This window comes from Mustelus asterias, chromosome 4 (assembly GCF_964213995.1).
Source record: "Mustelus asterias chromosome 4, sMusAst1.hap1.1, whole genome shotgun sequence".
Lineage (NCBI taxonomy): Eukaryota > Metazoa > Chordata > Chondrichthyes > Carcharhiniformes > Triakidae > Mustelus > Mustelus asterias.
This window is the reverse complement of record NC_135804.1, coordinates 93,958,272-93,986,135: the sequence shown is the minus strand read 5'-3', so window position 1 is coordinate 93,986,135 and position 27,864 is coordinate 93,958,272. Positions and strand designations below refer to the sequence as shown.

At 42.9% G+C, this 27,864-nt stretch overlaps 1 protein-coding gene across 2 annotated transcripts in view; it reads left to right on the top strand.

The window, feature by feature from the left end:
- The window catches only part of mtmr8 (myotubularin related protein 8), a 52,073-nt gene that overhangs the window by 7,361 nt on the left and 16,848 nt on the right, over positions 1 to 27,864 (top strand). For both annotated transcript variants that reach the window (XM_078211363.1, XM_078211362.1), the window contains exons 2-7: positions 2,146 to 2,268; positions 3,572 to 3,734; positions 7,737 to 7,894; positions 9,462 to 9,590; positions 15,074 to 15,208; positions 17,349 to 17,481. In XM_078211363.1, coding sequence (XP_078067489.1) covers positions 2,146 to 2,268; positions 3,572 to 3,734; positions 7,737 to 7,894; positions 9,462 to 9,590; positions 15,074 to 15,208; positions 17,349 to 17,481 — 841 coding nt within the window. The remainder of the gene's footprint in view (positions 1 to 2,145; positions 2,269 to 3,571; positions 3,735 to 7,736; positions 7,895 to 9,461; positions 9,591 to 15,073; positions 15,209 to 17,348; positions 17,482 to 27,864) is intronic.

The window sequence follows — 27,864 nt, the reverse complement described above, 5'->3', positions numbered from 1 at the left end:
AGTTTGATGCGGAAAAGTGCGAAGTGATTCACTTTGGAAGGAGTAACAGGAATACAGAGTACTGGGCTAATGGTAAGATACTTGGTAGTGTGAATGAACAGAGGGAGCTGGGTGTCCATGTGCATAGATCCCTGAAAGTTGGCACCCAGGTTGATAGGGTTGTTAAGAAGGCGTACGGTGTGTTAGCTTTTATTGGTAGAGGGATTGAGTTTCGGAGCCAGGAGGTCATGTTGCAACTGTACAAAACTCTGGTGCGGCCGCACTTAGAATATTGTGTACAGTTCTGGTCGCCGCATGATAGGAAGGATGTGGAAGTGTTGGAAAGGGTGCAGAGGAGATTTATCAGGATGTTGCCTGGTATGGTGGGAAAATCCTATGAGGAAAGGCTGAGGGGCTTGAGGTTGTTTTCGTTAGAGAGAAGAAGGTTAAGAGGTGACTTAATAGAGGCTTACAAGATGATCAGAGGATTAGATAGGGTGGATAGTGAGAGCCTTTTTCCTCGGATGGTGATGGCTAACACGAGGGAATATAGCTTTAAATTGAGGGGTGATAGATATAGGACAGATGTTAGAGGTAGGTTCTTTACTCAGAGAGTAGTAAGGGCATGGAATGCCCTGCCTGCAGCGGTAGTAGACTCGTCAACATTAAGAGCATTCAAATGGTTATTGGATAAGCATATGGATGATATTGGAATAGTGTAGGTTAGATGGGCTTTAGATTGGTTTCACTGGTCGGCGCAACACCGAGGGCCGTAGGGCCTGTACTGCGCTGTAATGTTCTATGTTCTATGCCATCTTCAATTCAAAATCAGATGATGCTTGCCTGTGTGCTGACTCCGAAACTGAGCTCCATGTCATCATCGGCTAACTTCTCTGAAGCATGTGAGAAAATGAACCTTTCACAAAACTCTTACTTTTTCATTTCTGATATGTCATATGGCAAAAGTGAGGAACAAAGTGAGATTATTTTCATTGTTGAACTATATAATAGTCAATCTCACATAGGTGTAGCAATTGAGTGAAGTGGGATTAGAGGAAGGATGATATCGCTTGGTTGAAATTCAGTTCTTATTTGAAATATATTAAAAATCTTGCATTTGCTGCCAACTTACCGAAATACGATCCTAAGTCCACATCATAAAAATTGTCTGAAAATGTTGATTGTGCCTATGTGTGTTAATTCTGTAGTGACCTTGTGGTTACAGCATGAAAAATTTACATAGGTCATTTCCATTATAAAGTTAGACACAGGAATTTCTACTGAAAAAGTTGAAGGGAGGTGTTCTGTTAGCCCTAAACTGCTCGTGATGGAGATCTATAGGGTTGCTGATAAGCTACATGCTGTCACATTATCAGGAGCTTATGCTCCCGATTTGCATAACCGACAGGTAAACTGTATAATTTGGTTTGCAGAATCTTTAGAATTGGGCAGCACGGTGGCGCAGCGGTTAGCACTGCTGTCTCTCAGCACCAGGAACCTGGGTTCGATTCTGGCCTTGCTGACTGTGTGGAGTTTGCATGATTACACCATGTCTGCGTGGATTTCCTTTGGCTACTCCGGTTTCCTCCCAGTCCAAAGATGTGCAGGTTAGGTGGATTGACCATGCTAAATTGCCCTTTAGTGTCCTAAAATGTGTAGTTTAGGGGAATTAGCAGGGTAAACGTGTGGGATTACGGGGTAGGGACTGGGTGGGATGTTCTTTCGGAGAGTCGGTGCAGACTTGATGGGCCAAATTGCGGCCTGCTGCACTGTAGGGATTTTATGATTTCAATTGACACATGCATAGATCAATCATAGTAAGTAACGCAAGTGTCAGTTTGGATCAGTCGTAGAACTCTTGCCCAATCAGAAGGTTTTGCGTTGAAGCATAGTCAAGACTGACATAGGTGACGTACTGAGTGGGTGCTCCATTATTGGAAGGTCCATCCTTCAGATCAAATGTTAAACTTGAAGCCCCGTATGCCTATTTACCATTGATGTAAATATCTCAAGGCACCTTTTGTTTTGAAAAACCAGTTCTCCTGGTGGCCAGAATTTGCCCTTTTGCATCAACGGTACCTGGCCAGTTGTTTCGATTGTTCAGTAATGGGTAATTGAGTGTGAATTTAACTACTAAACCTAATTTTTCCTTTTTATGTCTTACAGGTAGAGCAAGTAAAATTGCTAGACCGGTTTACTTCCAAGAAGCCAGCTGTGGGAACACTTTACTTGACTGCAACCCATCTGATTTATGTTGAATCAGCACCAGAGATTCGCAGAGAGACATGGGTATGTAGATATATGTTTGTTCACTACTTTTGCACTAACTTCTCAATTTAAAACCAAAAGCCCTCAAGCACACCTGACGGGAATGGAAAACAGGCCTTTGGGTCAAACTTGTCCTATTCCTGTTGGTGGATTGAGTTAAATTCGGGGCAAAAATTTTGATAAAATAAAGAAAAGTTTAAGACATTAAGAAATCTTATGGTGAATTGTTAAAAGTTAGTATTATGCAACATTTAGAGTTGTAAGAAAGAGAAAATAATTCTCAGGTGATGTAAGACACGATTATTAAATGCCTGAAGTTTGTCGAAGAGTTTTAATGTTTATTTACTTGTGACACTTGTTACACTTATTTGTGACTAATAAATAAGCTTTAACTTTAAAGTTTATTTATTAGTCACAAGTTACATTAATACTGCAATGAAGTTACTGTGAAAATCCTTTAGTTGCCACACTCTGGCGCCTGTTCGGGTATACTGAGGAAGAATTTAACATGGCCAATTCATCTAACTTGCACATTTTTGGACTGTGGGAGGAAATCGGAGTACCTGGAAGAAACCCACGCAGACATGGGGAGAACGTGCAAACTCCGCACAGACAGTGACCCAAGCATTTGAAATTTGCTGGGAATGAATCTGTCTCTACAAAAATCCTGGTACTTTTTTAAAAACTGGATTTCAGCTTTATATCTCATCTGAATAGATTTTTCTCCTAATTCCTCTTGCCTGTTTCGACCTCAGTTGCTAATGAAACTCTTACCTGCATGGGCTGCTGCTAAATTGAGTTTTGCCCACAACTCTTATAAACTTGTTCTGATGCCCAGAAATGATCTCACCTTAACTCCCGCTCACCCATCATTCCCCATCTTTGGAAATGAGTCACTATGGATTAGCAAAGTATTGAGTGTAGAATCCTTGTGAGTGAATAATTCCATGATTTTCTCCTTCTCTGTCTGTGTTTCAGGCTATGTGAGCATGGCGGGCATCACAGCTGCATGTGATTCTATACTTGCTCAATAATCACAGTTTTTAATTTGAATCAGAAGTCACTAATAAGCAGCCTGGGTTAGGAATTCTGGTGTTTTCTTCTGGATGAATGTTGCAGCCGTGTGTTTGCCTGCTGAACAGCAGTGATACCAGTTCTCAATTCACTTTTTAAGTGACATGTTTATTTAACAAATGAGAATTGACACCACCGTATGTAGAGAATGTAGTTGAAATTGCTGTTCACAAATAAAAGAAATAGAGGAAAATATAATCTTCATTGGCTATTGATGAAACTAATTTATTTTTAAAATAATACTTCACAGATTTTGCACCATCATATTTCAGCGATAGAGAAGCTGCCCCTCACTTCTACAGGATGTCCGTTGCTGATTCATTGCAAGAACTTCAGGATTGCTCATTTTGTTATTTGTCGAGAACGTGATTGTCATGATGTTTACAGTTCACTTCTCAAGCTGTCACAGCCAGGTACAATACCTCAGTATGGAAATTGCTGAGGATAAGCTTGAACAACTATTCTGATATCTCTTTCACTGATGTGAGATTTTGATGATACTGTTATTGGTATTGTGAATGTGGTCTGCAAAAGGACATGCATTTATATGGTATCTTATCATCTCAAAAGTGTGTGTACAATTAATTACTTTCAGATGCTGTTTACGTAGGCAAGCATAACAGTCATACTGCATAGAGCAATATCCTCAAGCAGAAAAGCAATAAAATGTGTTTTTACTGGTGCATTGTGTGAAAAGACTGGGTTTTACCTCTGGAATTTAAATTCAAAACAAGCCCAGACAAATGGGATGCAAGTGTTTCCTCTGCTAGTTGTAATGATGCAATGTCAAATGAATGTTTCTATACTGAGCCCAATTCCTAATTAAAATGACTCCACAGTTTATACTGCCTTTAACTCAACACTAGGTTGACAAGGTCACTCAGAGGGGGCGGAGGGAAGTAAAATCGAAAAAAAATTGCAGTTTTCTTATGAGGTTGATATTGTTGGGGTCCTGATCTGTGCCAGCATTGGGTGATAATTGGCGATGTTCAAGACTGCCACAATATCAAATTAATATGTTAAAGGAGAAAATATTCAGTGACAGAACAAGTTCAGCCAGACAGAGGACAGTGGTGGTGGACGGGGAATTGTTCGGAACTGGAAATTGATGGTATAATGTAAGGCATCAGACGAATCACATGTATATGGGAAGGCCATATCAACAATTTCCAGTTCCCTTGACCTAATTACCTCCTCTTCACCATGGATTTCCAATCCCTCTACACCTCCATCCCCCATCAGGATTGTCTGAGGGCTCTCTGCTTCTTCCTTGAGCAGAGGCCTGAACAATCCCTGTCTACCATCACTGTCCTCTGCCTGGCTGAACTTGTTCTGTCACTAAATAATTTCTCTTTTGACTTGTCTCACTTCCTGCTATAAAACGTGTGGCTATGGGTATCTGAGTGGGCCCCAGTTACGCCTGTCTTTTTGTGGGTTATGTGGGACACTGCATGTTGCAGTCCTACTTAGGTCCGCTCTTGCAACTCTCGTTCTGTCACATTGATGACTGTATCGGTGAAGCTTCATGCTCTCATTTGGACCCAGAAAAATTTATCAATTTTGCTTCCCAATTCCACCCCCTTCTCACCTTTATATGGTCCATCTGACATTTCCATCCCTTCCTTGACCTCTGTCTCCTTTTCTGATGATAGAATGATCACCTTTATTCATTATAAACCCACTGACTCCCACTGGATAAAAGCAAATTACTACGGATGCTGGAATCTGAAACCAAAAGCGAAAATGCTGGAAAATCTCAGCAGGTCTGGCAGCATCTGTAAGGAGAGAAAAGAGCTGACGTTTTGAGTCCAGGTGACTCTTTGTCAAAGCTAAAAGGCATAGAAAGCGGGAGATATTTATACTGCAGGGTGAGGGAATGAAAGATGAGTCGTAGCCACAGAAACCAGGGGAAAAGACTGCTAATGACCGTCCACAGAGAGAATAAAGGGTGTGAATGGCCAAACGCCAGAGAAGCTAAAATGAGGGAGTAAACTGTGACAGATGACGATGTTGGTTGGGGGGTGGGATGGATGGGACAGAGGTAAAATTTAAAAAAGGAGAAGCAAAGGGGGAGAAAAAGTAGAAGTGGACTAGGTTACCCCAGTTATCCCATTCACTGCTCCCAATGTGGTCTCCTCTATATCGGAGAGACCAAGCGTAGACTGGGTGATCACTTTGCCGAGCACCTTCAGTCTGTGTGGAATCAGGACTCTGACCTTCCGGTTGCTTGCCATTTTAACACGATCCTGCTCCCATGCCCACATCTCTGTCCTTGGCCTGCTGCAATTTTCCAGTGAAGCTTAACGCAAGCTGGAGGAACAGCATCTCATCTTCCGGCTAGGCATGTTACAGCCTTCCGGTCTCGACATCGAATTCAACAACTTCAGATGATTAGTACTACCCCACTTTGATCCCTTTGTTTTCATTCTATTTTATTTAAATTTTTTACTGTTCTCTATCTTTTATTTCTTTATTGTCTGTCTTCATTTTTCTTCCCCCTACTTATCTCCCTCCCCTTCCCTTTTCTAAATTTTACCTCTGTCCCATACCTTCTTTTGCTGTTTGGCCATTCACACTCTTTATCCTCTCTGTGGACTGCCATTAGCAGTCTTTTCTCCTGGTTTCTGTGACCATGACTCATCTTTCATTCTCTCACCCTGCAGTATAAGTATCTCCCACTTTCTATGCCTTTTAGCTTTGACCCCCCCCCCCCCCGTCAGCATTCTGCAGGGATCACTGCCTCCGTTACACCTTAGTCCACTCTTTCATCATGCCCAACTCCTCATCCCCTTCCCATGGCACTTTCCCTTGCAATTGAAGAAGGTGCAGCTCCTGCTCTTTTATCTTTTCCCTCCTCACCATTCATCGCCCCAAACACTCCTTGCACTTGCTTTAATTTGTCTATTGTATTCGCTGCTCCCAAAGCAGTCTCCCACTACATTGAGAAGACTAAATACAGACTTTGTGATTGCTTTGTGGAACACTTTTGTTCAGTCCACAAGCATGACCTCAACCTTCCTGTTGCTTGCCATTTTAACTCAGCACCTTGCCCTCATCCACACATGTCCGTCCTTGGTCCGATGTGGTGATGCTCCAGTGAAGCCCAGTGAAAAAGGTGGAGAATTTCATCTTTCGGTTAGATGTATTGCAATCCCTGGGACTCAATGTTGAGTTTGGCAGCTTTAAATTCTTAAACCCCTTTTTAAGAATGTTTCCATACATGTGTTGCTTCAATGCAAGCATACCCTTTCTCCCTCCCAGATCAGGCCATCAGTCCTTTGTTCTTAAAATTGCTACGTTTTGTTGCAATCTCCCACAACTGCACTCGAATATCTAACACATTCTCCCTTTTAGTTCTAATGGAGGACCATAAGGACTCGGAATAGAAAATTAGAGACTGGGTTTGGGGGGGGCACAGGGGATGTGTTTGGGGCATGAGGTGGGTAGTGCGGGATCTCTTTGAAGTAATAATCTTTGAACATAACCTTAGAATTATATCTGGCAGACTCATCTGGTGATCTGGTGCTGTTTAATTTGACCATTTGGTTAACCAGTGAGATGTGATGGTGAATGTTTCAAATGTGGTGATTTACTTGCAAATCCCAAGATGGAGTCTGGAGCATTGATTGGAAAGTTCAACAGCTGTATGCCCAAGTTGCTGAACCATATTAATGCTCGAGAGCCCAATGGGTGGCCACTTTTAATCTGGTCACAGTACTTTAGCATTGAGTGGTGCGCTTGGGTCTATTTTCTGTGGTAATATAGTCTCAACTCAGTTTAAATTTGTGGCAAATGAGAGATGCTTCTGAATAATTCTATTCAATTCAGAATTCCTAGAGATGCACAGAAACCCATGTGGATATATTATAATGGCAAAAAAAGAGAACTGGTTGCAGAGAGATGGAAGTAACAGAGGAGATGGACCTTTTTGCTAAAACAACTTGCGATTAACTAGATGTCACCGGGAGCTGGGATTCTCTCCCTGATAATCAACTAGAAAACCCAAATGGGTGTTTGGTCTTAGTGTGATCACCAGGGGCATGTTAATTAGTTATCTTTGTTAACCTGCATGATTTTAATTGATTAAACTTGAGTATAGTATCACAAAGTATGCAATCTGCTAAGCTGCACAAAATCTCTGAGTTTGTATAGTGGAGTGTGTTCCCACAGGGCGAAAGTATGTATTTTATATTTGAGATATAGCAGGAATCCTATTGGTAGGTGTCAGTTGCTTAGTGGCTTGAATTGGAGACCTTCAAATGATGGATTTCATCGGAAACATGGAAGATATAGATTGGTGCACAACATTTTTAAAATTTGTTGTAGACATGTTTTCTAATACTGATTGTTCAGGATGTTCCTTTTAAACAGCAATAGGTTAACATCTATCAAATTTCTCATTGATTGCATTTCAGTGGTGTTTGAGGAACTTTATGCTTTCTCATACAACCCTAAGCAGAAAGAAATGGACAGAGGAATGGGTTGGAAAATGATAGATATAAGAGAAGAATTTCAGCGTATGGGAGTACCAAATGAATACTGGGAGCAGACTGATGTAAATGAAAGCTATGAGGTGAGTAATAATGATTCTCTGCTATTATAATTCTTATTACTTATTTGTGTGTCTATTGTTCAGTAGAATCACCGGTTATCATATAGTTAGCTAAGAGCATCTCAAAAATGTATAGTCTAGCTTGGACAAAGCACTGCTCGGTATGGTATGGAGCTACGCACCAGGCCATCCTTCTGTTTGTATTTAGTGCTTATCTGATGATTTAGCTGATCTCAGCCAGAGCAGCAGATTGGATGCTGTAGGTGAACTGTGTCTCAGGGCTTGGTGGAGGATGAAGAAAAGCATTAGTTACAGTTCTTGCTCTAGTTTGCTATCTGTTATCTAATGATCAAAAGTGTATGAGTTGACATCAGATGAGAACTAAATCAGACTCATCTGTGCTAGTTTTCTGACACACTGTCCAGATTTGTACATGAATTACATTTAGTTCTAAGCACCAGAAGGCTGCTTGTCTAAAACCATAATGCAGCAAGAGTTATGCACCTCTGGAATGTGAAGGGAATAATCCAGGCTTTTGCTTCATGAGGTTATTTTAACCCAGATACCTGATAAACCCTAAATCTGAAAGATAATCACATTTTCAACTTGCTCTGTCCTCTACCACATTGTTTGAGGAATTGGAGTTGCAAAGCTTCTGTATTTTCTGGTACATTGACTGTTAATACCATGCATCTGGCAGCACGGTGGCACAGTGGTTAGCACTGATGCCTCACAGCACCAGGACCCGGGTTCAATTCCGGCCTTGGGTGACTGTGTGGAGTTTGCACTTTCTCCTTGTGGGGTGTCTACGTGGGTTTTCTCCAGGTGCATCGGTTTCCTCCCATAGTCCAAAGATGTGCGTTAGGTTGATTGGCCATGCTAAATTGCCCCTTAGTGTCCCAAGATGTGTAGGTTAGGGGGATTAGTGGGATAAATACTTGGGGCTACAAAGATAGGGCCTGGGTGGGATTATTGTCGGTGCAGACTCGATGGGCCGAATGGCCTCCTTCTGCACTGTAGGGATTCTATGGTTTGCAGGAGCTGTTAAGAAAACCTCCACTGATAGCCTGCCTGTTCTCCATACACTCATTTCGCCATTACTGCAGTTGGGGCAATACAGTATTTAATCTAAAATGCATTGGCTCATAGGATGGTGGAAACAAGCCAAAGTAGAGATTGAGTAACCAATTGAAGTGGAAAATGTTGTAGGGCTATAGGAAAGAGCAGGGAAGTGGGACTAATTAGATAGTTTATTTAAAGAGCAGGCACAATGGGATAAATGGATTCCTTCTGTGCTGTATACTTCAGTGTCTCTAATATCTTGTGTGGCTTTTTGTCAAATTTTATTTGATAATGCTGTTGTGCAGCACCTTGAAGTTTTGTCACGTTGATGGCATTATATAAATATTAAATTGGTGTTGAAATAACGCTGTCCATTTGAAATTGAGTATAATCAGATTTCCTTCAGCTTTGTACTTTGGGCAGCAAAATAAGTCTGTTCTTTGAAGTTTTATTGTCTTTTATATAAAATTCATGGAGCAAAGTTTCATGCGTATTTCTAACATACAATTATTCTGGTTCCTTCTAGACTTGCAATACGTATTCAACATTTCTGTGTGTGCCAAAGGGAGCAAGCAAGCCAATAATAGTCGGCAGCTCAAAGTTCAGAAGTAGAGGACGGTTTCCTGTTCTTTCATATTTTTTCAAAGCAAATAACGTAAGTGTCTGACTGTTTCTGATCTTTGCCTTCGTTTGAATGTGACTTAACTGATACCCCATCCACCCTCAGGCTGATGTAAAAGATCTCATGGCGCTATTAACAAAGATGGGCAGGACGGTGATCTTCATAGAATCCCTACAGTACAGAAGGAGGACATTCGGCCTATTGAGCCTGTACTACCACAATCCCACCTAGGCCCTATCCCCATAACCCCACACATTTACACTGCTAATCCCCCTGACGCTAGGGTCAATTTAGCATGGCCATTCAACCTAACCCACACATCTTTGGACTGAGAGAGGAAACTGGAGCACCCGGAGGAAACCCACGCAGATATGAGGAAAAAGTGCAAACTCAACACGCACAGTGACCCGAGGCCGGAATTGAACCTGGGTCCCTGGCGCTGTGAGGCAGCAGTGCTAATCACTGTGCCACCGTGCCGTCCACATACCTCATGGCCTGGCCAATATTTATCCCTCATTCAATATTTATCCAACAGGTTATCTGGTCATTATCATATTGCTGTTTGTGGGAGTTTACTGTGCACAAATTAACTGACATGTTTCCTATGTAACAGCAATGATTATATTTCACAAGTGCTTAAATCACCGGAAAGCTCCTTGTGTTTTCTGGTGGTCATGAAAGGTGTTATATAAATGCAAGCCTTTTTATGCTTCCAAATCATTCGGAAGACTCAGCTTCAAGGAATACCTCAGGGTATAACTTATTTTTAAAAAAATGCTCTGATTCCTGATAGGTAATTTTACTGCATGAAACTTTCCTAAGCCAAAGGAGTGAGTAGGTCCCAAGAGATTTATTTTCAATTTAATGGAGATGTGGGAAACAGAGCGTAAAAAGTGATTTCCCTGCAACTTTTTTATTTATTCATGGGATTTGAGCATTGGTGGCACAATTAACATTTATCATCCATTCCTAATTGCCCTTGACAAGGTGAGTCATGAAGCACCTAGGAAGCCACTCAGTTGTTTCAAATCGCAACAAATAGGTTAAACAAAACTGGAATGACCAAAGGCGTATCATGCCCATTCAACCCTGCTGATATCACTAATATCTGAATTTGTGCCAAAATTGGGAGAACTGGACTAGTAATTCAGAGACCTAGGGTAATGATCTGGGGATTCAGGTTTGAATCCTACCTCTGCAAATGGTAAGGATTGAATTCAATAAAAATTTGGAATTTAAAAATTCTAATGATCATGAAATCATTGCCAATTATTGTAAAAACCCATCTGGTTCACTGATGTCCGTTAGGGAAGGAAATCTGCCGTCCTTGTCTGCCCACATGTGACTTTAAATCCACAGCAATACAGTTGATTCTTAAATGCCCTCTGCAAGCCACTCAGTTCAAAGGCAATTAGGGCTGGGCAATAAATGCTGGAGGCTTCAAGAAGATTTAGACAAATTGAGCGAGTGGGCAAATACATGACACATGCAGTATAATGTGGATAAATGTGAAGTTATCCACTTTTTTGAAAGGAAAAACAGAACGGCTGAGTATTATTTAATTGTGAACTATTTGAAAATGTTGACATACAAAGGGACTTGCATGTTCTTGTATATCAGTCACTGAAAGCAAACATGCAAGTACAACAAGCAGTTAAGAAGGCTCATGTTCGTTGAACTTAATTGCAAGAGGACTTGAGTACAGGTGCAAGGATAACTTCCTGCCGCTGTACAGTGCCTTGATGAGACCAACCTGGAGTATTGTGTGCTGTTTTCGTCCTCTTAAGATCATAAGATAGTGGAGCAGAATTAGGCCATTTGGCCCACTGAGTCAGCTCCGCCATTCAATCGTGGCTGATAAGTTTCTCAACCCCATTCTCCCACCATTTTCCTGTAACCTTTGATCCCCTTACCAATCAAGAACCTCTCTATCCCTGCCTCACTCAATGACCTGACCTCCATCTCTGGCAATGAGTTCCATAGATTCACCACCCTCTGGCTGAAGAAATTCCTCTTCATCTCTGTTCTAAAGGGTGGTCCCTTTACCCTGAGACTGTGCCCTCGGATCCTGGTCTCTCCTACTAATGGAAACATTTTCCCCACGTTCACTCTATTCAGGCCTTTCAGTTTTCCGTAAGTTTCAGTGAGATCCTACTAAGCTTCATCAAGCACAGACCCAGAGTCCTCAAACACTCCTCATATGCCAAGCTTTTCATTCCTGAGATTATTCTCGTGAACCTCCTTTGGACCCCCTCCAAGGCCAGCACATCCTTCCTTCGATACAGGGCCCAAAGTTGCTCACAATCCAAATGTGGTCTGACCAGAGCCCCTTAAAGCCTCAGCAGTGCATCCCTGCTTTTGTATTCTAGTCCTCTCGAAATCAAAGGACAAACTTGCCATTGAGAAAGTGCATCGAACGTTTATCAGATTGTTTCCTGGAATAGCAGGATTGTCGTATATGGAGAGAATGGCTGACATTCACTGGAATTTAGAAGAATGAGAAAGGATCTCATTGAAATGTACAAAATTCTGACAGGACTGGACAGACTAGATGAAGGAATGCTGCTTCCTGGCCAGAGCGCCTGGAAATAAGAGTCACAGACTTAGCCCTAAATGGCTGACCATATGTCCTAAGATGAGGAGAAACCTCTTTGTTCAGAGGGTGGTGAATCTGTGGAAGCTTCTACCACAGAAGGCTTGGCGACCAAATCATTGAATATCATAGAAGGAGATATATTTCTAGGCTCTAAATGCGTCAACAGGTATGAGGACAGCAGGGGAATATGGCATTGAGATAGATAGAGAGTCAGCCATGATCACATTGAATGTAGGAGTAGGTACAAAGGGCTGAATGACCTCTTTTCTGAAGTGTCTTTGACTACAACTTTCAGGGGAATCATCAAGCTCACCAGTATTTAGAAATAAATGCTAGTTAGAAAGTGAGATGCACTCTCTGGATCATCTGCCTGGTCCTCATTGACTATCTGATGTTCAACCATTTCCTTTTGCTTAAGCTGTAGGGTTCACACTGCTAGAAACATGCCCCCCCCGTATAGGTCTTGTGGATGCCCTGTAGTGACACCAACTGCTGCTCAAGCTTTGAAACCTGGAACTCAAACTTTTCCACATGACAACATTTTCTGCAGCAGAAGAAGCTACTCGAGTTCCCACATGGCACAAGATCTGCATTTTGTGGGTCAGTGGTGCCCTGCCATACCTCAATTTATTAAACTATGAAATAAACAGAGATATAAACTCGATACTTGAAAAACACCAGCTACTCACCAATCGGTTTCTTCCCTCAGATAAAAGCAAGTGACTGCGGATGCTGGAAACTGAAACAAAAGAAAATGCTGGAAAACTCAGCAGTTCTGACAGCATCTGTGGGGAGAGAATCTGGAAGACTCTTCATCAGAGCTTCTTCCCTCACGCTGACATTACTTTTTTATAGGCAACTTAACTTAAATGTTTTGCTTAAAATCTGAGATATATTGATAATAGTCATAGAGGTTTACAGCATGGAAACATGGTAGGACGACCCAATCTGTCCGTACCACCCAGTTTTAACCACTAAGCTATTCCCAATTGCCCACATTTTGCCCTCTATACCCATCTTACTCACGTAACTATCTAAATGCTTTTTAAAAGACAAAATTGTACCTGCTTCTACTACTACGCCTTGCAGCTCGTTCCAGACACTCGCCACCCTGTGTGTGGAAAAAATGGCTCCTCTGGACCCTTTTGTATCTCTCCCCTCTCACCTTAAACCTATGCTGTCTAGTTTTAGGCTCCCCTACCTTTGGGAAAAGATGTTGACTAGCTACCTTATCTATGCCTCTCATTATTTTATAGACCTCTATATGATCACCCCCAAGCCTCCTACGCTCCAGGGAAAAAGTCCCAGTCTATCCAACCTCCCCTTGTAACTCAAACCATCAAGTCCCGGTAGCATCCTAGTAAATCTTTTCTGCACTCTTTCTAGTTTAATAATATCCTTTCGATAATAGGGTGACCAGAACTGTACACAGTATTCCAAGTGTGGCCTTACCAATGTCTTGCACAACTTCAACAAGGTATCCCAACTTCTATATTCAATGTCCTGACCAATGAAACCAAGCATGCGAATGCCTTCCACCCTGTCCACTTGTGACTCCACTTTCAAGGAGTTATAAACCTGTAACCCTAGATCTCTCTGTTCTATAACTATCTCCAATGTCCTGCCATTAACTGAGTAAGTCCTGCCCTGGTTCGATCTACAAAAATGCATCACCTCACATTTATCAAAATTAAACTCCATCTGCCATTCATCAGCCCACTGGCCCAATTGATCAATCCTAGATTGCAATCCTAGAAAACCTTCTTCACTGTCCACAATGTCAGCAGTCTTGGTGTTCTCTGCAAACTTAGTAACCATGACTCCTAAATTTTCATCCACATCATTAATATAAATGACATAACAGTGGACCAGCACTGATCCCTGAGGCACACTGCTTGACACAGGCCTCCAGTTTGAAAAACAACCCTCTACAACTACCCTCTGTCTTCTGTCGTCAAGCCAATTTTGTATCCAATTGGCTACTTCACCCTGGATCCCGTAGGATTTATGCAACAACGTACCATGCAGTACCTTGTCAAAGACCTTGCTAATGTCCATGTAGACAACATCAACTGCACTGACCTCATCTACCTTCTTGGTTACCCCTTCAAAAAACTCAATCAAATTTATGAGACATGATTTTCCACTCTCAAAGCCATGCTGACTGGATTGGAGAGTAGGTGTAGTATTTGCTCTGGAGGGGGAATCCAGAATAAGAAGGCACAACCTTGAAATTAGAGCTAGGCTGTTTAAGGATGATTTCAGGAAGCATTTTTGTCATGTAGAGTGGAAATGTCATGCAAGTAAAAATCTGGACCTCGTTCCCTTTTAAAGATGTTGAGACTTGACCAATTGGCAACTTTAACATTGTTAGATTTTTAAAAAGGATGGGTGTTAAATGTTTCAACTGTAGATGCACATAAACATGACCGAATAAATTGAGGAACAGGTTTGATGGGTTAAATACCCTTCTTGTGTTTCCATGTCTGTAAACTTGTCTAACAACTGCACTAATTTAGCTTCCTAAGTGGTGCATTCCACGTTCAAGGAAGCCTTTATTTGAAACAGACGGCATATTATTTTAACCATTTAATTACTATGGTCAGTACTTTCCTCCTGTTTTTAATAAGTTGTGCATGCTTGTTTTTGTACTTAGTCTTGTCCTTCGGGTTGATTTGTTAATAAAATATGAATACATAAAACTGGGCTTGTCTATAACTTTGGCGTGGATCAATCCAAAGTTATTCAGCTAGACAAAGTAATAGAAATTATATTTCACTTCTAGACCAGGAAATGATAGGTGTGTCCAGATGGACTGGTAATAAATAAATCATTATTTACTGTTTTACTTTGTTTTAGTTGTGCTATTCCCACCCCATCTCTAATGTTTCATCTCGAATGTGATTTAACATTTCAACAGGCTGCCATCTGTCGGTGTAGTCAGCCGCTGTCAGGGTTCAGTGCCAGGTGTGTGGAGGATGAACAGATGTTACAAGCCATCAACAAGGCCAATCCAGGAAGTTCTTTCATGTATGTGGTAGACACAAGACCAAAGGTATTTTTACTCGCTAAATGATTAACCAGGCATTGAGTCAAATGACTGAAATCCATTAACGTTTTCTTTCATGTTTCTGCAGTGCCATAATTGATGCGTGGTAATTCAAGCTAAAGAATGTATGGGTGTGAAATTGGGATCTGTAAGCCACTGGAGAGGGTGTTATGGAATCTAGGGATCCTCCAAGTGGAGTGTGGAGTCCAGCCTCTTCTGGCGCAGTAACCTGTGGTAGAAAGGGTGATAGCATGGCCACCACCTTGATATGCCGGATACATCCAGAAGCAGTTATAAATTAGGAAATGGGAGGGAGGAACTCAGGAAAATTTCTGAGTAAATTGTTGGAGCTGTGAGATGGTAAGTACCCAGGCCCTGGTGGACTTCATTCTAGGGTCATAAAGTAAGTGGCTAGTGAGATAGTTGACACAATAGTTTTAATTTTATCAAACTCCCTAGATTTGGGAAGGTCCCATTATGTTGGAAGATAGAGAATGTAACTCCATTATTCAATAAGGGAGGGAGACACAAAGTGGGAAAGTACAGGCGAGTTTGTCTAACATCTGTCATAGGGAAAATGTTACACATTATTATTAAAGAAACTTGGATAAGTGAGAGTCAGGGACAGTAAACATGGTTTTGTGTAAGGGAAATCATGTTTAACCTCATTGGAGTCCTTTAAGGGAGTAACGTGTTGTGGATAAAGGGGAACTGGTGAATGTACTGTACTTTCAGGAGGCATTTCATAAAGTGTCACATTATTATGGGAAATAAAAGCTCCTGGTATAGGGCAGGGTTTTTCAAAGTGGGGTTGCAACCTACACTTGGGTCACAGGGGTGTTGAAAATGGGTTGCCGGGTATCCTGTTTTCAAAAAAAAAAGAGGATGTTCTATGATCCTGTTCAAAACATTGCAGGATGTTCTATGATCCTGTTGAAAAGAAAAGCGGGATGCTCTTTATAGTGTGCATTTTGTAGAAGGCGGTAAAACAATGAGGATTTCTCAACTCCGACAATGACATAGTCAGCATGAAGAGGAAAAGCTTATTATTTATTGCCTGATACAATTCGAGCTATGTGCACTTTATGAAAGGTAAGGTATATTTTTAAATGTACAGTAAATTCGGTTTAGATTGTGACTGTGGTAGCAGTACTGCAGCTTGCCTGGTCAGTGGGTCACAAGGGATGACCATTCTGTAAAAGTGGGTCACCAGAATAAAAGTTTGAAAATACTGATTATAGGGGATAATATATTGGCATGGGTAGAAGATTGGCTGGCTAACAGGAAGCAGACAGTAGGCATAAATAGGTATTTTTCAGGTTCACAAAATGTGACAAGTGGTGTGCCAAAGGGATCAGTGCGAGGTCCTTGACTGTTTACAGCTTATGTATATGCATGACTTTGAAGGGATAGTTGCCAAATCTGCTCGTGACACAAAGATAGGTTGGAAAGTAGTTGTGAGGGGTTCATAAAGTGGCTACAAAAATATATGGATGGATAAAGATCTGGCAAATGGAGTATAATGTAGGAAAAAGTAAAATTGTCCATTTCAGTAGTGTTATGGTTCAGGTCAGAAACTCCAGTGTTTTATGAAATTCGGGTGGACCATAAGTTTTGCACCTTGTATTTGGCTATGATAAGCATGATATGTTTATCATCAGTTATGATTCAAATGACCCACTAAGCAGCTTTCATCAAACAAAGTTTAAATAAGAATGCAGTTAGCGTGTGGAAAGAAAATTAGCAATAATTACAAACAAGAACAAAACCACAACAAAAATGTATAACTCTTAACAAATATATCTAAGATGTTCCAATCAAAACCAAACTTCCTTCAGACAAACCCTTTTTAAACAGGTTTTTAATACAGCAAAGTCTAATGCTCACTGAGTACTGGAATTGAATCCTTTGGATGAATTCTGCAATTCTCTTGATAGACTGAGAACAGTTTGAAGTCGGAGCAGCTTCCCAGACCAGGGAGACACTCTGGTCAAGCCACCAACAGCAGATTTTCTACTGCAGGAAGGCAGGAAACATTGCTTTCAGCTGATCAGCAGAATTTCCAAAACCCAGGGAGAGACAGAGACACTGCTTCCAGTCTGCAAATTTTTAGGGGCAACGTTCATAGTGTTGATTTCTTTTATAGCTGAATGCCATGGCAAACAGAGCGGCTGGGAAGGGATATGAAAATGAAGATCATTATTCCAACATTAGGTTCCAGTTTATTGGTATTGAGAACATACATGTGATGAGAAGCAGTTTGCAGAAGCTTTTGGAAGGTAATGTTCCATTTCTACTCCAACTATTATTTGTTCATTAAAAACAAACAGGTTTTTAATTTATTGGTTCATGAATTAATATATTTGAATAAACAGAGAATGGAAGTCATTGTGGTTTTAGGGCTTAATATTCCACAGGTACTTTTAATGCTGAAATAAGCTTAGCTAAAGCTATGACGTGCAGTTTCTGCTCTGGCAGATATCATAGAATCCCTATAGTGCAGAAGGCGGCTATTCAGCCCATCGAGTCTGCACCGACCACAATCCCACCCAGGCCCTATTCCCGAAACCCCAATATTTACCCTGCTAATCCCCTGACACTAGGGCCAATCAACCGAACCAGTGTGTCTTTGGACTGTTGGAGGAAACTGGAGCACCCGGAGGCAACCCACACAGGCATTGGGAGAATGTGCAAACTCCACACAGACAGTGATCCAAGGCCAGAATTGAACCCCAGATCCTGGCATTGTGAGGCAGCAGTGCTAACCACTGTGCCACCGTGCACTCAGCACAGACCTTGGGAGTTTTTTGATCTGTATGACTGTGGCACAGTAGAAAACACTGCGAATTATGGAAATTGGAAATAAAATAGAAAATGCTACAAATACTCAGCAAGACAGGTACCCGCTGTGGAGAGGGAAACCAAATCAAAATTTCGGGTCAGTGACCTTTGACAAGGATTTGTCATGTACTGGCTGGTGATTATCCTGGCTATGCCAGGAATTCTCCACTGCGATTCTGTGGCCCTCTTCGGGAGGGGGTTTTCAAGAAGGTTCCAATGGGTGTGCCAAAATAATTACTGGATTTAGATAAGATTTTCTATTTATAAATTAGGATCTGCGAGTCCAAGAGCCAGTTACACAATGACTTTATTTTTATCTGGCAAGAGGAAGTGTACTTTAAAAAAAAAATCTACAAAAAGGTGAAGGGGGAAAAGTTTGTGCGGAACCGTTAGAAATGGCGGAGGTGCTTAATGAATACTTTACCTCGGTATTCACGGTGGAAAGGGATCTGGGTGGTTGTACTGCTGGATTGCGGAGGACAGAAAGGATCGAGCATGTGGACATAAAGAAAGAGGATGTGTTGGAACTATTGAATGGCATCAAGGTTGGTAAGTCGCCGGGACCGGATGGGATGTACCCCAGGTTACTGTGGGAGGCGAGGGAGGAGATTGCGGAGCCTTTGGCGATGATCTTTGCATCGTCGATGGAGACGGGAGAGGTTCCGGAGGATTGGAGGATTGCGGATGTGGTCCCTATATTCAAGAAAGGGAACAGGGACAGCCCGGGAAATTACCGACCGGTGAGTCTAACCTCAGTGGTTGGTAAGTTGATGGAGAGGATCCTGAGAGACAGGATTTATGATCATCTAGAGAAGTTTAGTATGATCAAAAGTAGTCAGCACGGCTTTGTCAGGGGCAGGTCGTGCCTTACGAGCCTGGTTGAGTTCTTTGAAAATGTGACCAAGCACATTGACGAAGGAAGAGCGGTGGATGTGGTCTATATGGACTTGAGCAAAGCGTTCGATAAGGTCCCCCATGCAAGACTTCTTGAGAAAGTGAGAGGGCATGGGATCCAAGGGGCTGTTGCCTTGTGGATCCAGAACTGGCTTGCCTGCAGAAGGCAGAGAGTGGCTGTGGAGGGGTCTTTCTCTGCATGGAGGTCAGTGACCAGTGGAGTGCCCCAGGGATCTGTTCTGGGACCCTTGCTGTTTGTCATTTTCATAAATGACCTGGATGAGGAAGTGGAGGGATGGGTTGGTAAGTTTGCTGACGACACCAAGGTAGGTGGTGTTGTGGATAGTTTGGAGGGATGTCAGAAGTTGCAGCGAGACATAGATAGAATGCAAGACTGGGCGGAGAAGTGGCAGATGGACTTCAACCCGGATAAGTGTGTAGTGATCCATTTTGGCAGATCCAATGGGATGGAGCAGCAGTATAAAATGAAGGGTACCATTCTTAGCAGTGTAGAGGATCAGAAGGACCTTGGGGTCCGGGTCCATAGGACTCTTAAATCGGCCTCGCAGGTGGAGGATGCGGTCAAGAAGGCGTATGGCGTACTAGCCTTCATTAATCGAGGGATTGAGTTTAGGAGTCGGGAGATAATGCTGCAGCTTTATAGGACCCTGGTTAGACCCCACTTGGAGTACTGCGCGCAGTTCTGGTCACCTCATTACAGGAAAGATGTTGAAGCCATTGAAAGGGTGCAGAGGAGATTTACAAGGATGTTGCCTGGATTGGGGGGCATGCCTTATGAGGATAGGTTGAGGGAGCTTGGTCTCTTCTCCCTGGAGAGACGAAGGATGAGAGGTGACCTGATAGAGGTTTACAAGATGTTGAGGGGTCTGGATAGGGTGGACTCTCAGAGGCTATTTCCAAGGGCTGAAATGGTTGCTACGAGAGGACACAGGTTTAAGGTGCTGGGGGGTAGGTACAGGGGGGATGTCAGGGGTAAGTTTTTCACTCAGAGGGTGGTGGGTGAGTGGAATCGGCTGACGTCGGTGGTGGTGGAGGCAAACTCGTTGGGGTCTTTTAAGAGACTTCTGGATGAGTACATGGGATTTAATGGGATTGAGGGCTATAGATAGGCCTAGAGGTGGGGATGTGATCGGCGCAACTTGTGGGCCGAAGGGCCTGTTTGTGCTGTGACTTTCTATGTTCTAAATCCCCCTGCTACAGTTTAATGGAAGCTCATGCATCTCTGCTTTTAAAAACTGACAAGGGTCAGGTTTTATCCCCTCTAAAACTTTCTTTTGACATTAACCTGTTTTTCTTAATTTTGCTCAGAAGGGACATATTCACTTTACCCTGCATTCATTCATTCAGTCAACCATCCATGTAATAGACACTTGCGTTTTTGTTGAGTTTATACTGGCATTGAGGTATGTCATAAACAGATTACTACGTATATGTGGGGGATATAAATGGGCATAACTAATGGTACAAACAATGACAGATGTGGTATACAAGCACTAGTTTAGTTGGGAATCTATACAAATAGTTTTGAGTGAGTTTGCTTTCTTGGAAGTGGCATGTGTAGACTATATTTTGCATATTTTAATAACTGATCTGTTGTGAAAGTTTAACCAAAGTAATGCTTGGCAATGCATCCTGATATACAGGATATCTAGACTGCCAGTATGTGTTGTATAATAGATGTAGATATACATAAAGCTTGTAGACCTGCACTGATGAATTGTTAGGTAAAACACTAACCCAATGAGATATTAGCATAGGAATGTCCTTGTTAGACTCCAGTGTAGCTTAGTTAGCGGTCCTTAGTCAAACAGCAGTAAGAGTGTGTCCACTGCCTGTTGGAAAGGTAAAATAGTCAGATGCTCACTCCTGATTGTCATCTATTGCCCCAACTGTTAAAATGCATGTGTGCAGATATCATATGAAGCAAGATCATATGATCCTGATTCCTATGATCAATGGAGCTGAATCCATCACTGCTTCCTCTGCAGCACTAAATGTGTTGGTCATGGTCTCACCATGGCATAAGTTAGAACTGCTGCCTCACAGTGCCAGGGACTCAGGTTCAATTCCGGCCTCAGGTCACTGTGGAGTTTGTACATTCTCCTGGTGTCTGCATGGGTTTCCTCCTAGTGCTCCAATTTCTTCCAACACTCCAAAGATGTGCGGGTTAGGTTGATTGGCATGTGTCAGGGGGCGTAGCAGGGTAAATACGTGTGTTACGGGGATAACGTGTGGGTGGGCTTGTTGTTGATGCAGGCTCAATGGGCCGAATGGCAGCCTCCTGCACCATAGGGATTCTATGATTCTAAACATTCAGCACAGCCCACTTGTGCAAAGCTGGATTTATCAGTTGTGAGATATGAAAAACCAGGATGAACACGAACAATGTTTGCCAAAAATCTCTCCACTTCCTGACAGAATTGTTGCTGCTGCTATGCAGCAAATTTCACATTAAGTAAATTAATATCTGGGATTCTACCAAAAAAATTCGAAGTGCTGAATTTGTGTTAAAACTGGAGTAAATCTTGCTGGTTTCTTTCAGCGGGATTTTCAAAATGAACCCCCGCCACACCCTGATCGTTGGCCCTGTCCGGACGTGTCCAGGTCAGCCCTGATCACCCTCCCTCTGTCACGGACCCCGACTGCAGAGTAATGGCGGGATCCCCACCGATCGTCCCCATTAGGCCCTGCCCCCTTGGCATTGCCTCATGCATGGTGGGCAGTGCCAAGCTGCCCCCAGGGAATTGCCATTTTGCCCTTTGGGCATTGTCAGGCACCCAGGCTAGCACTGCCAAGCTGGCACCACCCCCCCCCGGGCCGCCAGCTGCCCATTAGTGGGGAACTGTTGTAAACCCCGCTGGAGTGAAACACCCCTGGCGGGAAGGGGGAGAGAGGCTAGCAGGCCCGGAGACTTCAGTTCCTGGCCTAGCTTATGTCTCCCGGTCTGCTGCGCTGCTCCATCAGTGCAGCAGGCTGGGAGAATCACCCCAATATGTTTAGTTGTGTAACTATTTTTATATGGGACAAAAGATACCTGTGTTGCACAGGTCTGTGAGGAGGGCCTCGGGAATGAGAAGCAGTGCTGTGGGCCATCAAAGAGGCTGCAAGTTTCATTCCTGTTCATTTGAAAGGGTTTAAATGTTGCATATATAATTAATTTCTAAAACATTGCTCTAGGTCTACAAAACACATGTCTAGTTAACGTGGAATATATGTGACTGGAATTGGCTGGTTTGTGGGACTGGATTAAGTTTGTATAGTGGATTGAGGTACAGAATAGTTTTTTTTCCCCACAGTACTGTAATTTATTGAATGGGTTGTGACAGCCTGAGTAGTGGGGCTGAAAGTGAGGGATCCTGAGTAGTGGGGCTGAAAGTGAGGGATGCATGGATGGGGACTGCAATGCACGGCATTGCAGAGGTGGGGTGGAGCAGGGTTTGAAATGTGTATACTTCAATGCCAGGAGTATTCGCAATAAAGTGGGTGAACTTGCAGCGTGGATCAGTACCTGGGACTTCGATGTTGTGGCTATTTCAGAGACATGGATAGAGCAGGGGCAGGAATGGATGCTGCAGGTCCCGGGGTTCAAATGTTTTAGTCGAAGTAGGGAAGGAGGTAGAAGAGGGGGAGGGGTAGCATTATTGGTCAGAGATTGTATCACAGTGTCAGAGAGGAGGTTTGATGAGGACTTATCTGTTGAGGTAGTATGGGCGGAGATTAGAAATAGGAGAGGAGAGGTCACCCTGTTGGGAGTCTTTTATAGACCTCCTAAAAGTTCTAGAGAGGTTGAGGAAAGGATTGCGGAGTCAATCCTGCTTAGGAGTGAAAGTAATAGGGCAATTGTTATGGGGGATTTTAACTTGACTAATATTGACTGGAATTGTTATAGCTCTAGCTCGTTAGAGGGGTCAGTTTTTGTTCAAAGCGTGCAGGAAGGTTTTTTGACTCAGTATGTAGACAGGCCAACTAGAGGTGAGGCTATATTGGATCTGGTGCTGGGAAATGAGCCAGACCAGGTGCTAGACTTGGAAGTTGGTGTGCATTTTGGTGATAGTGACCACAATTCGGTTACGTTCACCTTAGTGATGGAAAGGGATAGGCATGAACCTCGGGCCAGTGGTTTTAGCTGGGGGAAGGGTAATTATGAGGCTATTAGGAGAGAATTAGGAAACATAGGTTGGACTAGGAGATTACAGGGACTGGGAACGTCCGACATGTGGAGTTTTTTCAAGGAGCAGCTACTGCGAGTCTGTGATAGGTATGTCCCTGTCAGGCAAGGAGGAATTGGTAGGGCTAGGGAACCGTGGTGCACCAAAAAAGTTTCTTTGTTGGTTAAAAAGAAAAAGGAGGCTTATGTTCGGATGAGACGTGAGCACTCGGGTAGTGCACTAGAAAGCTTTAGATTGGCTAAGAGGGAGTTGAAGAGCGAGCTTAGAAGGGCTAAAAGGGGACATGAGAAGACTTTGGCGGATAGGGTTAAAGAGAATCCTAAGGCGTTCTATAGGTATGTCAAGAACAGAAGGTTGGTTAGGGCAAGTTTAGGGCCAGTTATAGATGGCAGAGGGAAGTTATGTGTGGAACCGGAGGAGATTGGTGAAGCATTGAACCAATATTTCTCTTCGGTGTTCACGCAAGGGGACATGAATATAGCTGAGGAGGACACTGGGTTGCAAGGGAGTAGAATAGACAGTATTACAGTTGATAAGGAGGATGTGCAGGATATTCTGGAGGGTCTGAAAATAGATAAATCCCCTGGTCCGGATGGGATTTATCCAAGGATTCTCTGGGAGGCAAGAGAAGTGATTGCAGAGCCTCTGGCTCTGATCTTCAGGTCGTCGTTGGCCTCTGGTATAGTACCAGAAGATTGGAGGTTAGCGAATGTTGTCCCATTGTTTAAGAAGGGGAACAGAGACTTCCCCGGGAATTATAGACCGGTGAGTCTCACTTCTGTTGTCGGCAAGATGTTGGAAAAAATTATAAGGGATAGGATTTATAGTTATTTGGAGAGTAATGAATTGATAGGTGATAGTCAGCATGGTTTTGTGGCAGGTAGGTCGTGCCTTACTAACCTTATTGAGTTTTTTGAGAAAGTGACCAAGGAGGTGGATGGGGGCAAGGCAGTGGACGTGGTATATATGGATTTTAGTAAGGCGTTTGATAAGGTTCACCATGGTAGGCTTCTGCAGAAAATGCAGATGTATGGGATTGGGGGTGATCTAGGAAATTGGATCAGGAATTGGCTAGCGGATAGGAAACAGAGGGTGGTGGTTGATAGTAAATATTCATCATGGAGTGCGGTTACAAGTGGTGTACCTCAAGGATCTGTTTTGGGGCCACTGCTGTTTGTAATATTTATTAATGATCTGGATGAGGGTATAGTTGGGTGGATTAGCAAATTTGCTGATGACACCAAAGTCGGTGGTGTGGTAGACAGTGAGGAAGGGTGTCGTAGTTTGCAGGAAGACTTAGACAGGTTGCAAAGTTGGGCCGAGAGGTGGCGGATGGAGTTTAATGCGGAGAAGTGTGAGGTAATTCACTTTGGTAGGAATAACAGATGTGTTGAGTATAGGGCTAACGGGAGGACTTTGAATAGTGTGGAGGAGCAGAGGGATCTAGGTGTATGTGTGCATAGATCCCTGAAAGTTGGGAATCAAGTAGATAAGGTTGTTAAGAAGGCATATGGTGTCTTGGCGTTTATTGGTAGGGGGATTGAATTTAGGAGTCGTAGCGTTATGTTGCAACTGTACACAACTCTGGTGCGGCCGCACTTGGAGTACTGTGTGCAGTTCTGGTCCCCACATTACAGGAAGGATGTGGAGGCTTTGGAGAGGGTGCAGAGGAGGTTTACCAGGATGTTGCCTGGTATGGAGGGGAGATCCTATGAGGAGAGGCTGAGGGATTTGGGATTGTTTTCGCTGGAAAGGCGGCGGCTAAGAGGGGATCTTATTGAAACATATAAGATGATTAGAGGTTTAGATAGGGTGGATAGTGATAGCCTTTTTCCTCTGATGGAGAAATCCAGCACGAGGGGGCATGGCTTTAAATTGAGGGGGGGTAGTTATAGAACCGATGTCAGGGGTAGGTTCTTTACCCAGAGGGTGGTGAGGGATTGGAATGCCCTGCCAGCATCAGTAGTAAATGCGCCTAGTTTGGGGGCGTTTAAGAGATCCGTAGATAGGTTCATGGACGAAAAGAAATTGGTTTAGGTTGGAGGGTCACAGTTTTTTTTTTAACTGGTCGGTGCAACATCGTGGGCCGAAGGGCCTGTTCTGCGCTGTAATGTTCTATGTTCTATGTTCTATGTTCTAGCCCTTAGACAAAATGGTGAGGATGAAATTTTAGCTTTTGACATACAACATTTGTGCATTGGGAATAGTCGATTAAAACTCAACATTCATTAAAAGTAGAAAGTAAATTAATTGTTTTCGAAAAAAGTAGAAATTGTGTGGAAATACCTCGCCGGTTTTGGACTATTATTTTTCTTCAGCCATCTCAGAATTCATCCAACTGCCAGTCAGCCTCAGCCCTGAGAGAGTGCCTAAGAAGATGATTATTCTTCTCTTTACTAAATTGTATGCACTCTGATTCATAATGTCAAAGCAACTGTGCTTGTCCAAAACATTTTCTGTTTTTATTCCATCCCATCTTGTATCGCTTTTTGTTCTCTCCCTGCCTGAAGGCACTGATGTGCTGAATGTTACCTCATGGGTGTATCTTGGTGCTGACAAATCACCTTGACTGTGAAGACCCTTGCAGATAAACCTGAGTCACACTGTAAAGTATTCCATTCGGGATTGCTGGATAGTGAGCAGAAGCAAACCCTAATTTTAATTTAAAATAAAAATGGAAAATGCTGGAACCTCTCAGCAGATCTGGAGATATCTGTGGAGATAAAAATAGTATTAACGTAAGATTTTATTTCCTTCCTCTCCCCTCTTTCCCATTTCTATTTAGGAGTACTTAAAATCTATCGAGAAAATCAATTTTCAAATTGTAGTTGGTATTGTCAGATAAACATGCCTCTTTGAAGATTAGTTTGGAAAATTCCCAAAATTTGAGCGGAAAACCTCAGTGTAGGATTTTGGTCATTGCATTTGATAAATGTGTTTGGAAGTTTTCTGTTGGGGGAGTGGGAGGGAGCGCTCTATAGATGTTGGAACCTCTGCTGGTTTTGTGTTAGTGAGACCTAAAGGTAGTAATGCTATGATTATGGAAAATATAAAGCAGCCGAAATAGCATACTTCAAAAAAATGCAACATTTTGATGACCTCCCAGTTAGGGGGCCTCAAATAGATTATTTCACTTGTACTTTTAATCGTTATTTGTTTCATTGATGGAGAAGAAAAGAATGGTATTGTTATGGTCAGGTGGGAAGTGGTAGAAGGACTCCCCACTTCTTCCACTCAATTGACTGCAACCATGTTTTTCCAGAGAAGCTTGCCTATTCAGTGAACGTTAAACTGTTTAAGTGCTGTCACTGTGTAAGACACAGACTGATTTTCTTTTGTTTTTAAAGAGAAGGAAAAGTATTTGTTATACTCAATACCCAAAATAAGTTACAAAATGGGAGCATAGGTTAAGTAGTTTAAAAGTCAAAAAAAGTCACTTGTATACAGATTCAATAGATCAATGACTTGCATGTTTCCAGACTGGGCTCAATGGTCTTTTGAAATTCTACAACAGGATGATTGAAGTATGTTGATGGACAACTTATTTTGCATCTGCTGGAGTCAGCAGCTGCTGGGTTGGTTTTTGGACACTGCCTGTGGCATGCAGCCAGTCAAATAACATAGAAACATAGAAAACTACAGCACAAAACAGGCCCTTCGGTCCCACAAGTTGTGCCGAACATATTCCTACCTTTTAGGCCTACCTATAACCCTCCATCCTATTAAGTCCCATGTACTCATCCAGGAGTCTCTTAAAAGACCCTATTGAGTTTGCCTCCACCACCACTGACGGCAGCCGATTCCACTCGCCCACCACCCTCTGTGTGAAAAGCTTCCCCCTAACATTTCCCCTGTACCTACCCCCCAGCACCTTAAACCTGTGTCCTCTCGTAGCAGACATTTCCACCCTGGGAAAAAAGCCTCTGAGAGTCCACCCGATCTATGCCTCTCAACATCTTTTATATCTCTATTAGGTCTCCTCTCATCCTACGTCTCTCCAAGGAGAAAAGACTGAGCTCCCTCGGCCTATCCTCATAAGGCATGCCACTCAATCCAGGCAGCATCCTTGTAAATCTCCTCTGCGCCCTTTCAATCTTTTCCACATCCTTCCTGTAATGAGGCGACCAGAACTGAGCATAGTACTCCAAGTGGGGTCTGACGAGGGTCTTGTATAGCTGCATCATTATCCCCGGACTCCTAAACTCAATCCCTCGATTGATAAAGGCCAGCACACCATACGCCGCCTTAACCACCTCCTCCACCTGCGGGGCCGATTTCAAAGTCCTATGGACCCAGACCCAAGGTCCTTCTGATCCTCCACCTCACTCCATTCCTGCCTTCAGGTTGTGATTCAGAGAGAGAGAGTGTCCACTCAATGTCCACCTCCTTCTCCGTCTGCTTCATTGTTCTGACTGACACCTTGAGTTATAAGGAGAGGCTGGATAGACTGGGACTTTTTTCTCTGGAGCGTAGGAGGCTGAGGGGTGATCTTATAGAGGTCAATAAAATAATGAGAGGCACAGGTCAGCTAGATAGTCAATATCTTTTCCCAAAGGTAGGGGAGTCTAAAACTAGAGGGCATAGGTTTAAGGTGAGAGGGAAGAGATACAAAAGTGTCCAGAGGGTCAATTTCTTCACACACAGGGTGGTGAGTGTCTGGAACAAGCTGCCAGAGGTAGTAGTAGAGGCGGGTACAATTTTGTCTTTTAAAAAGCATTTAGATAGTTACATGAGTAA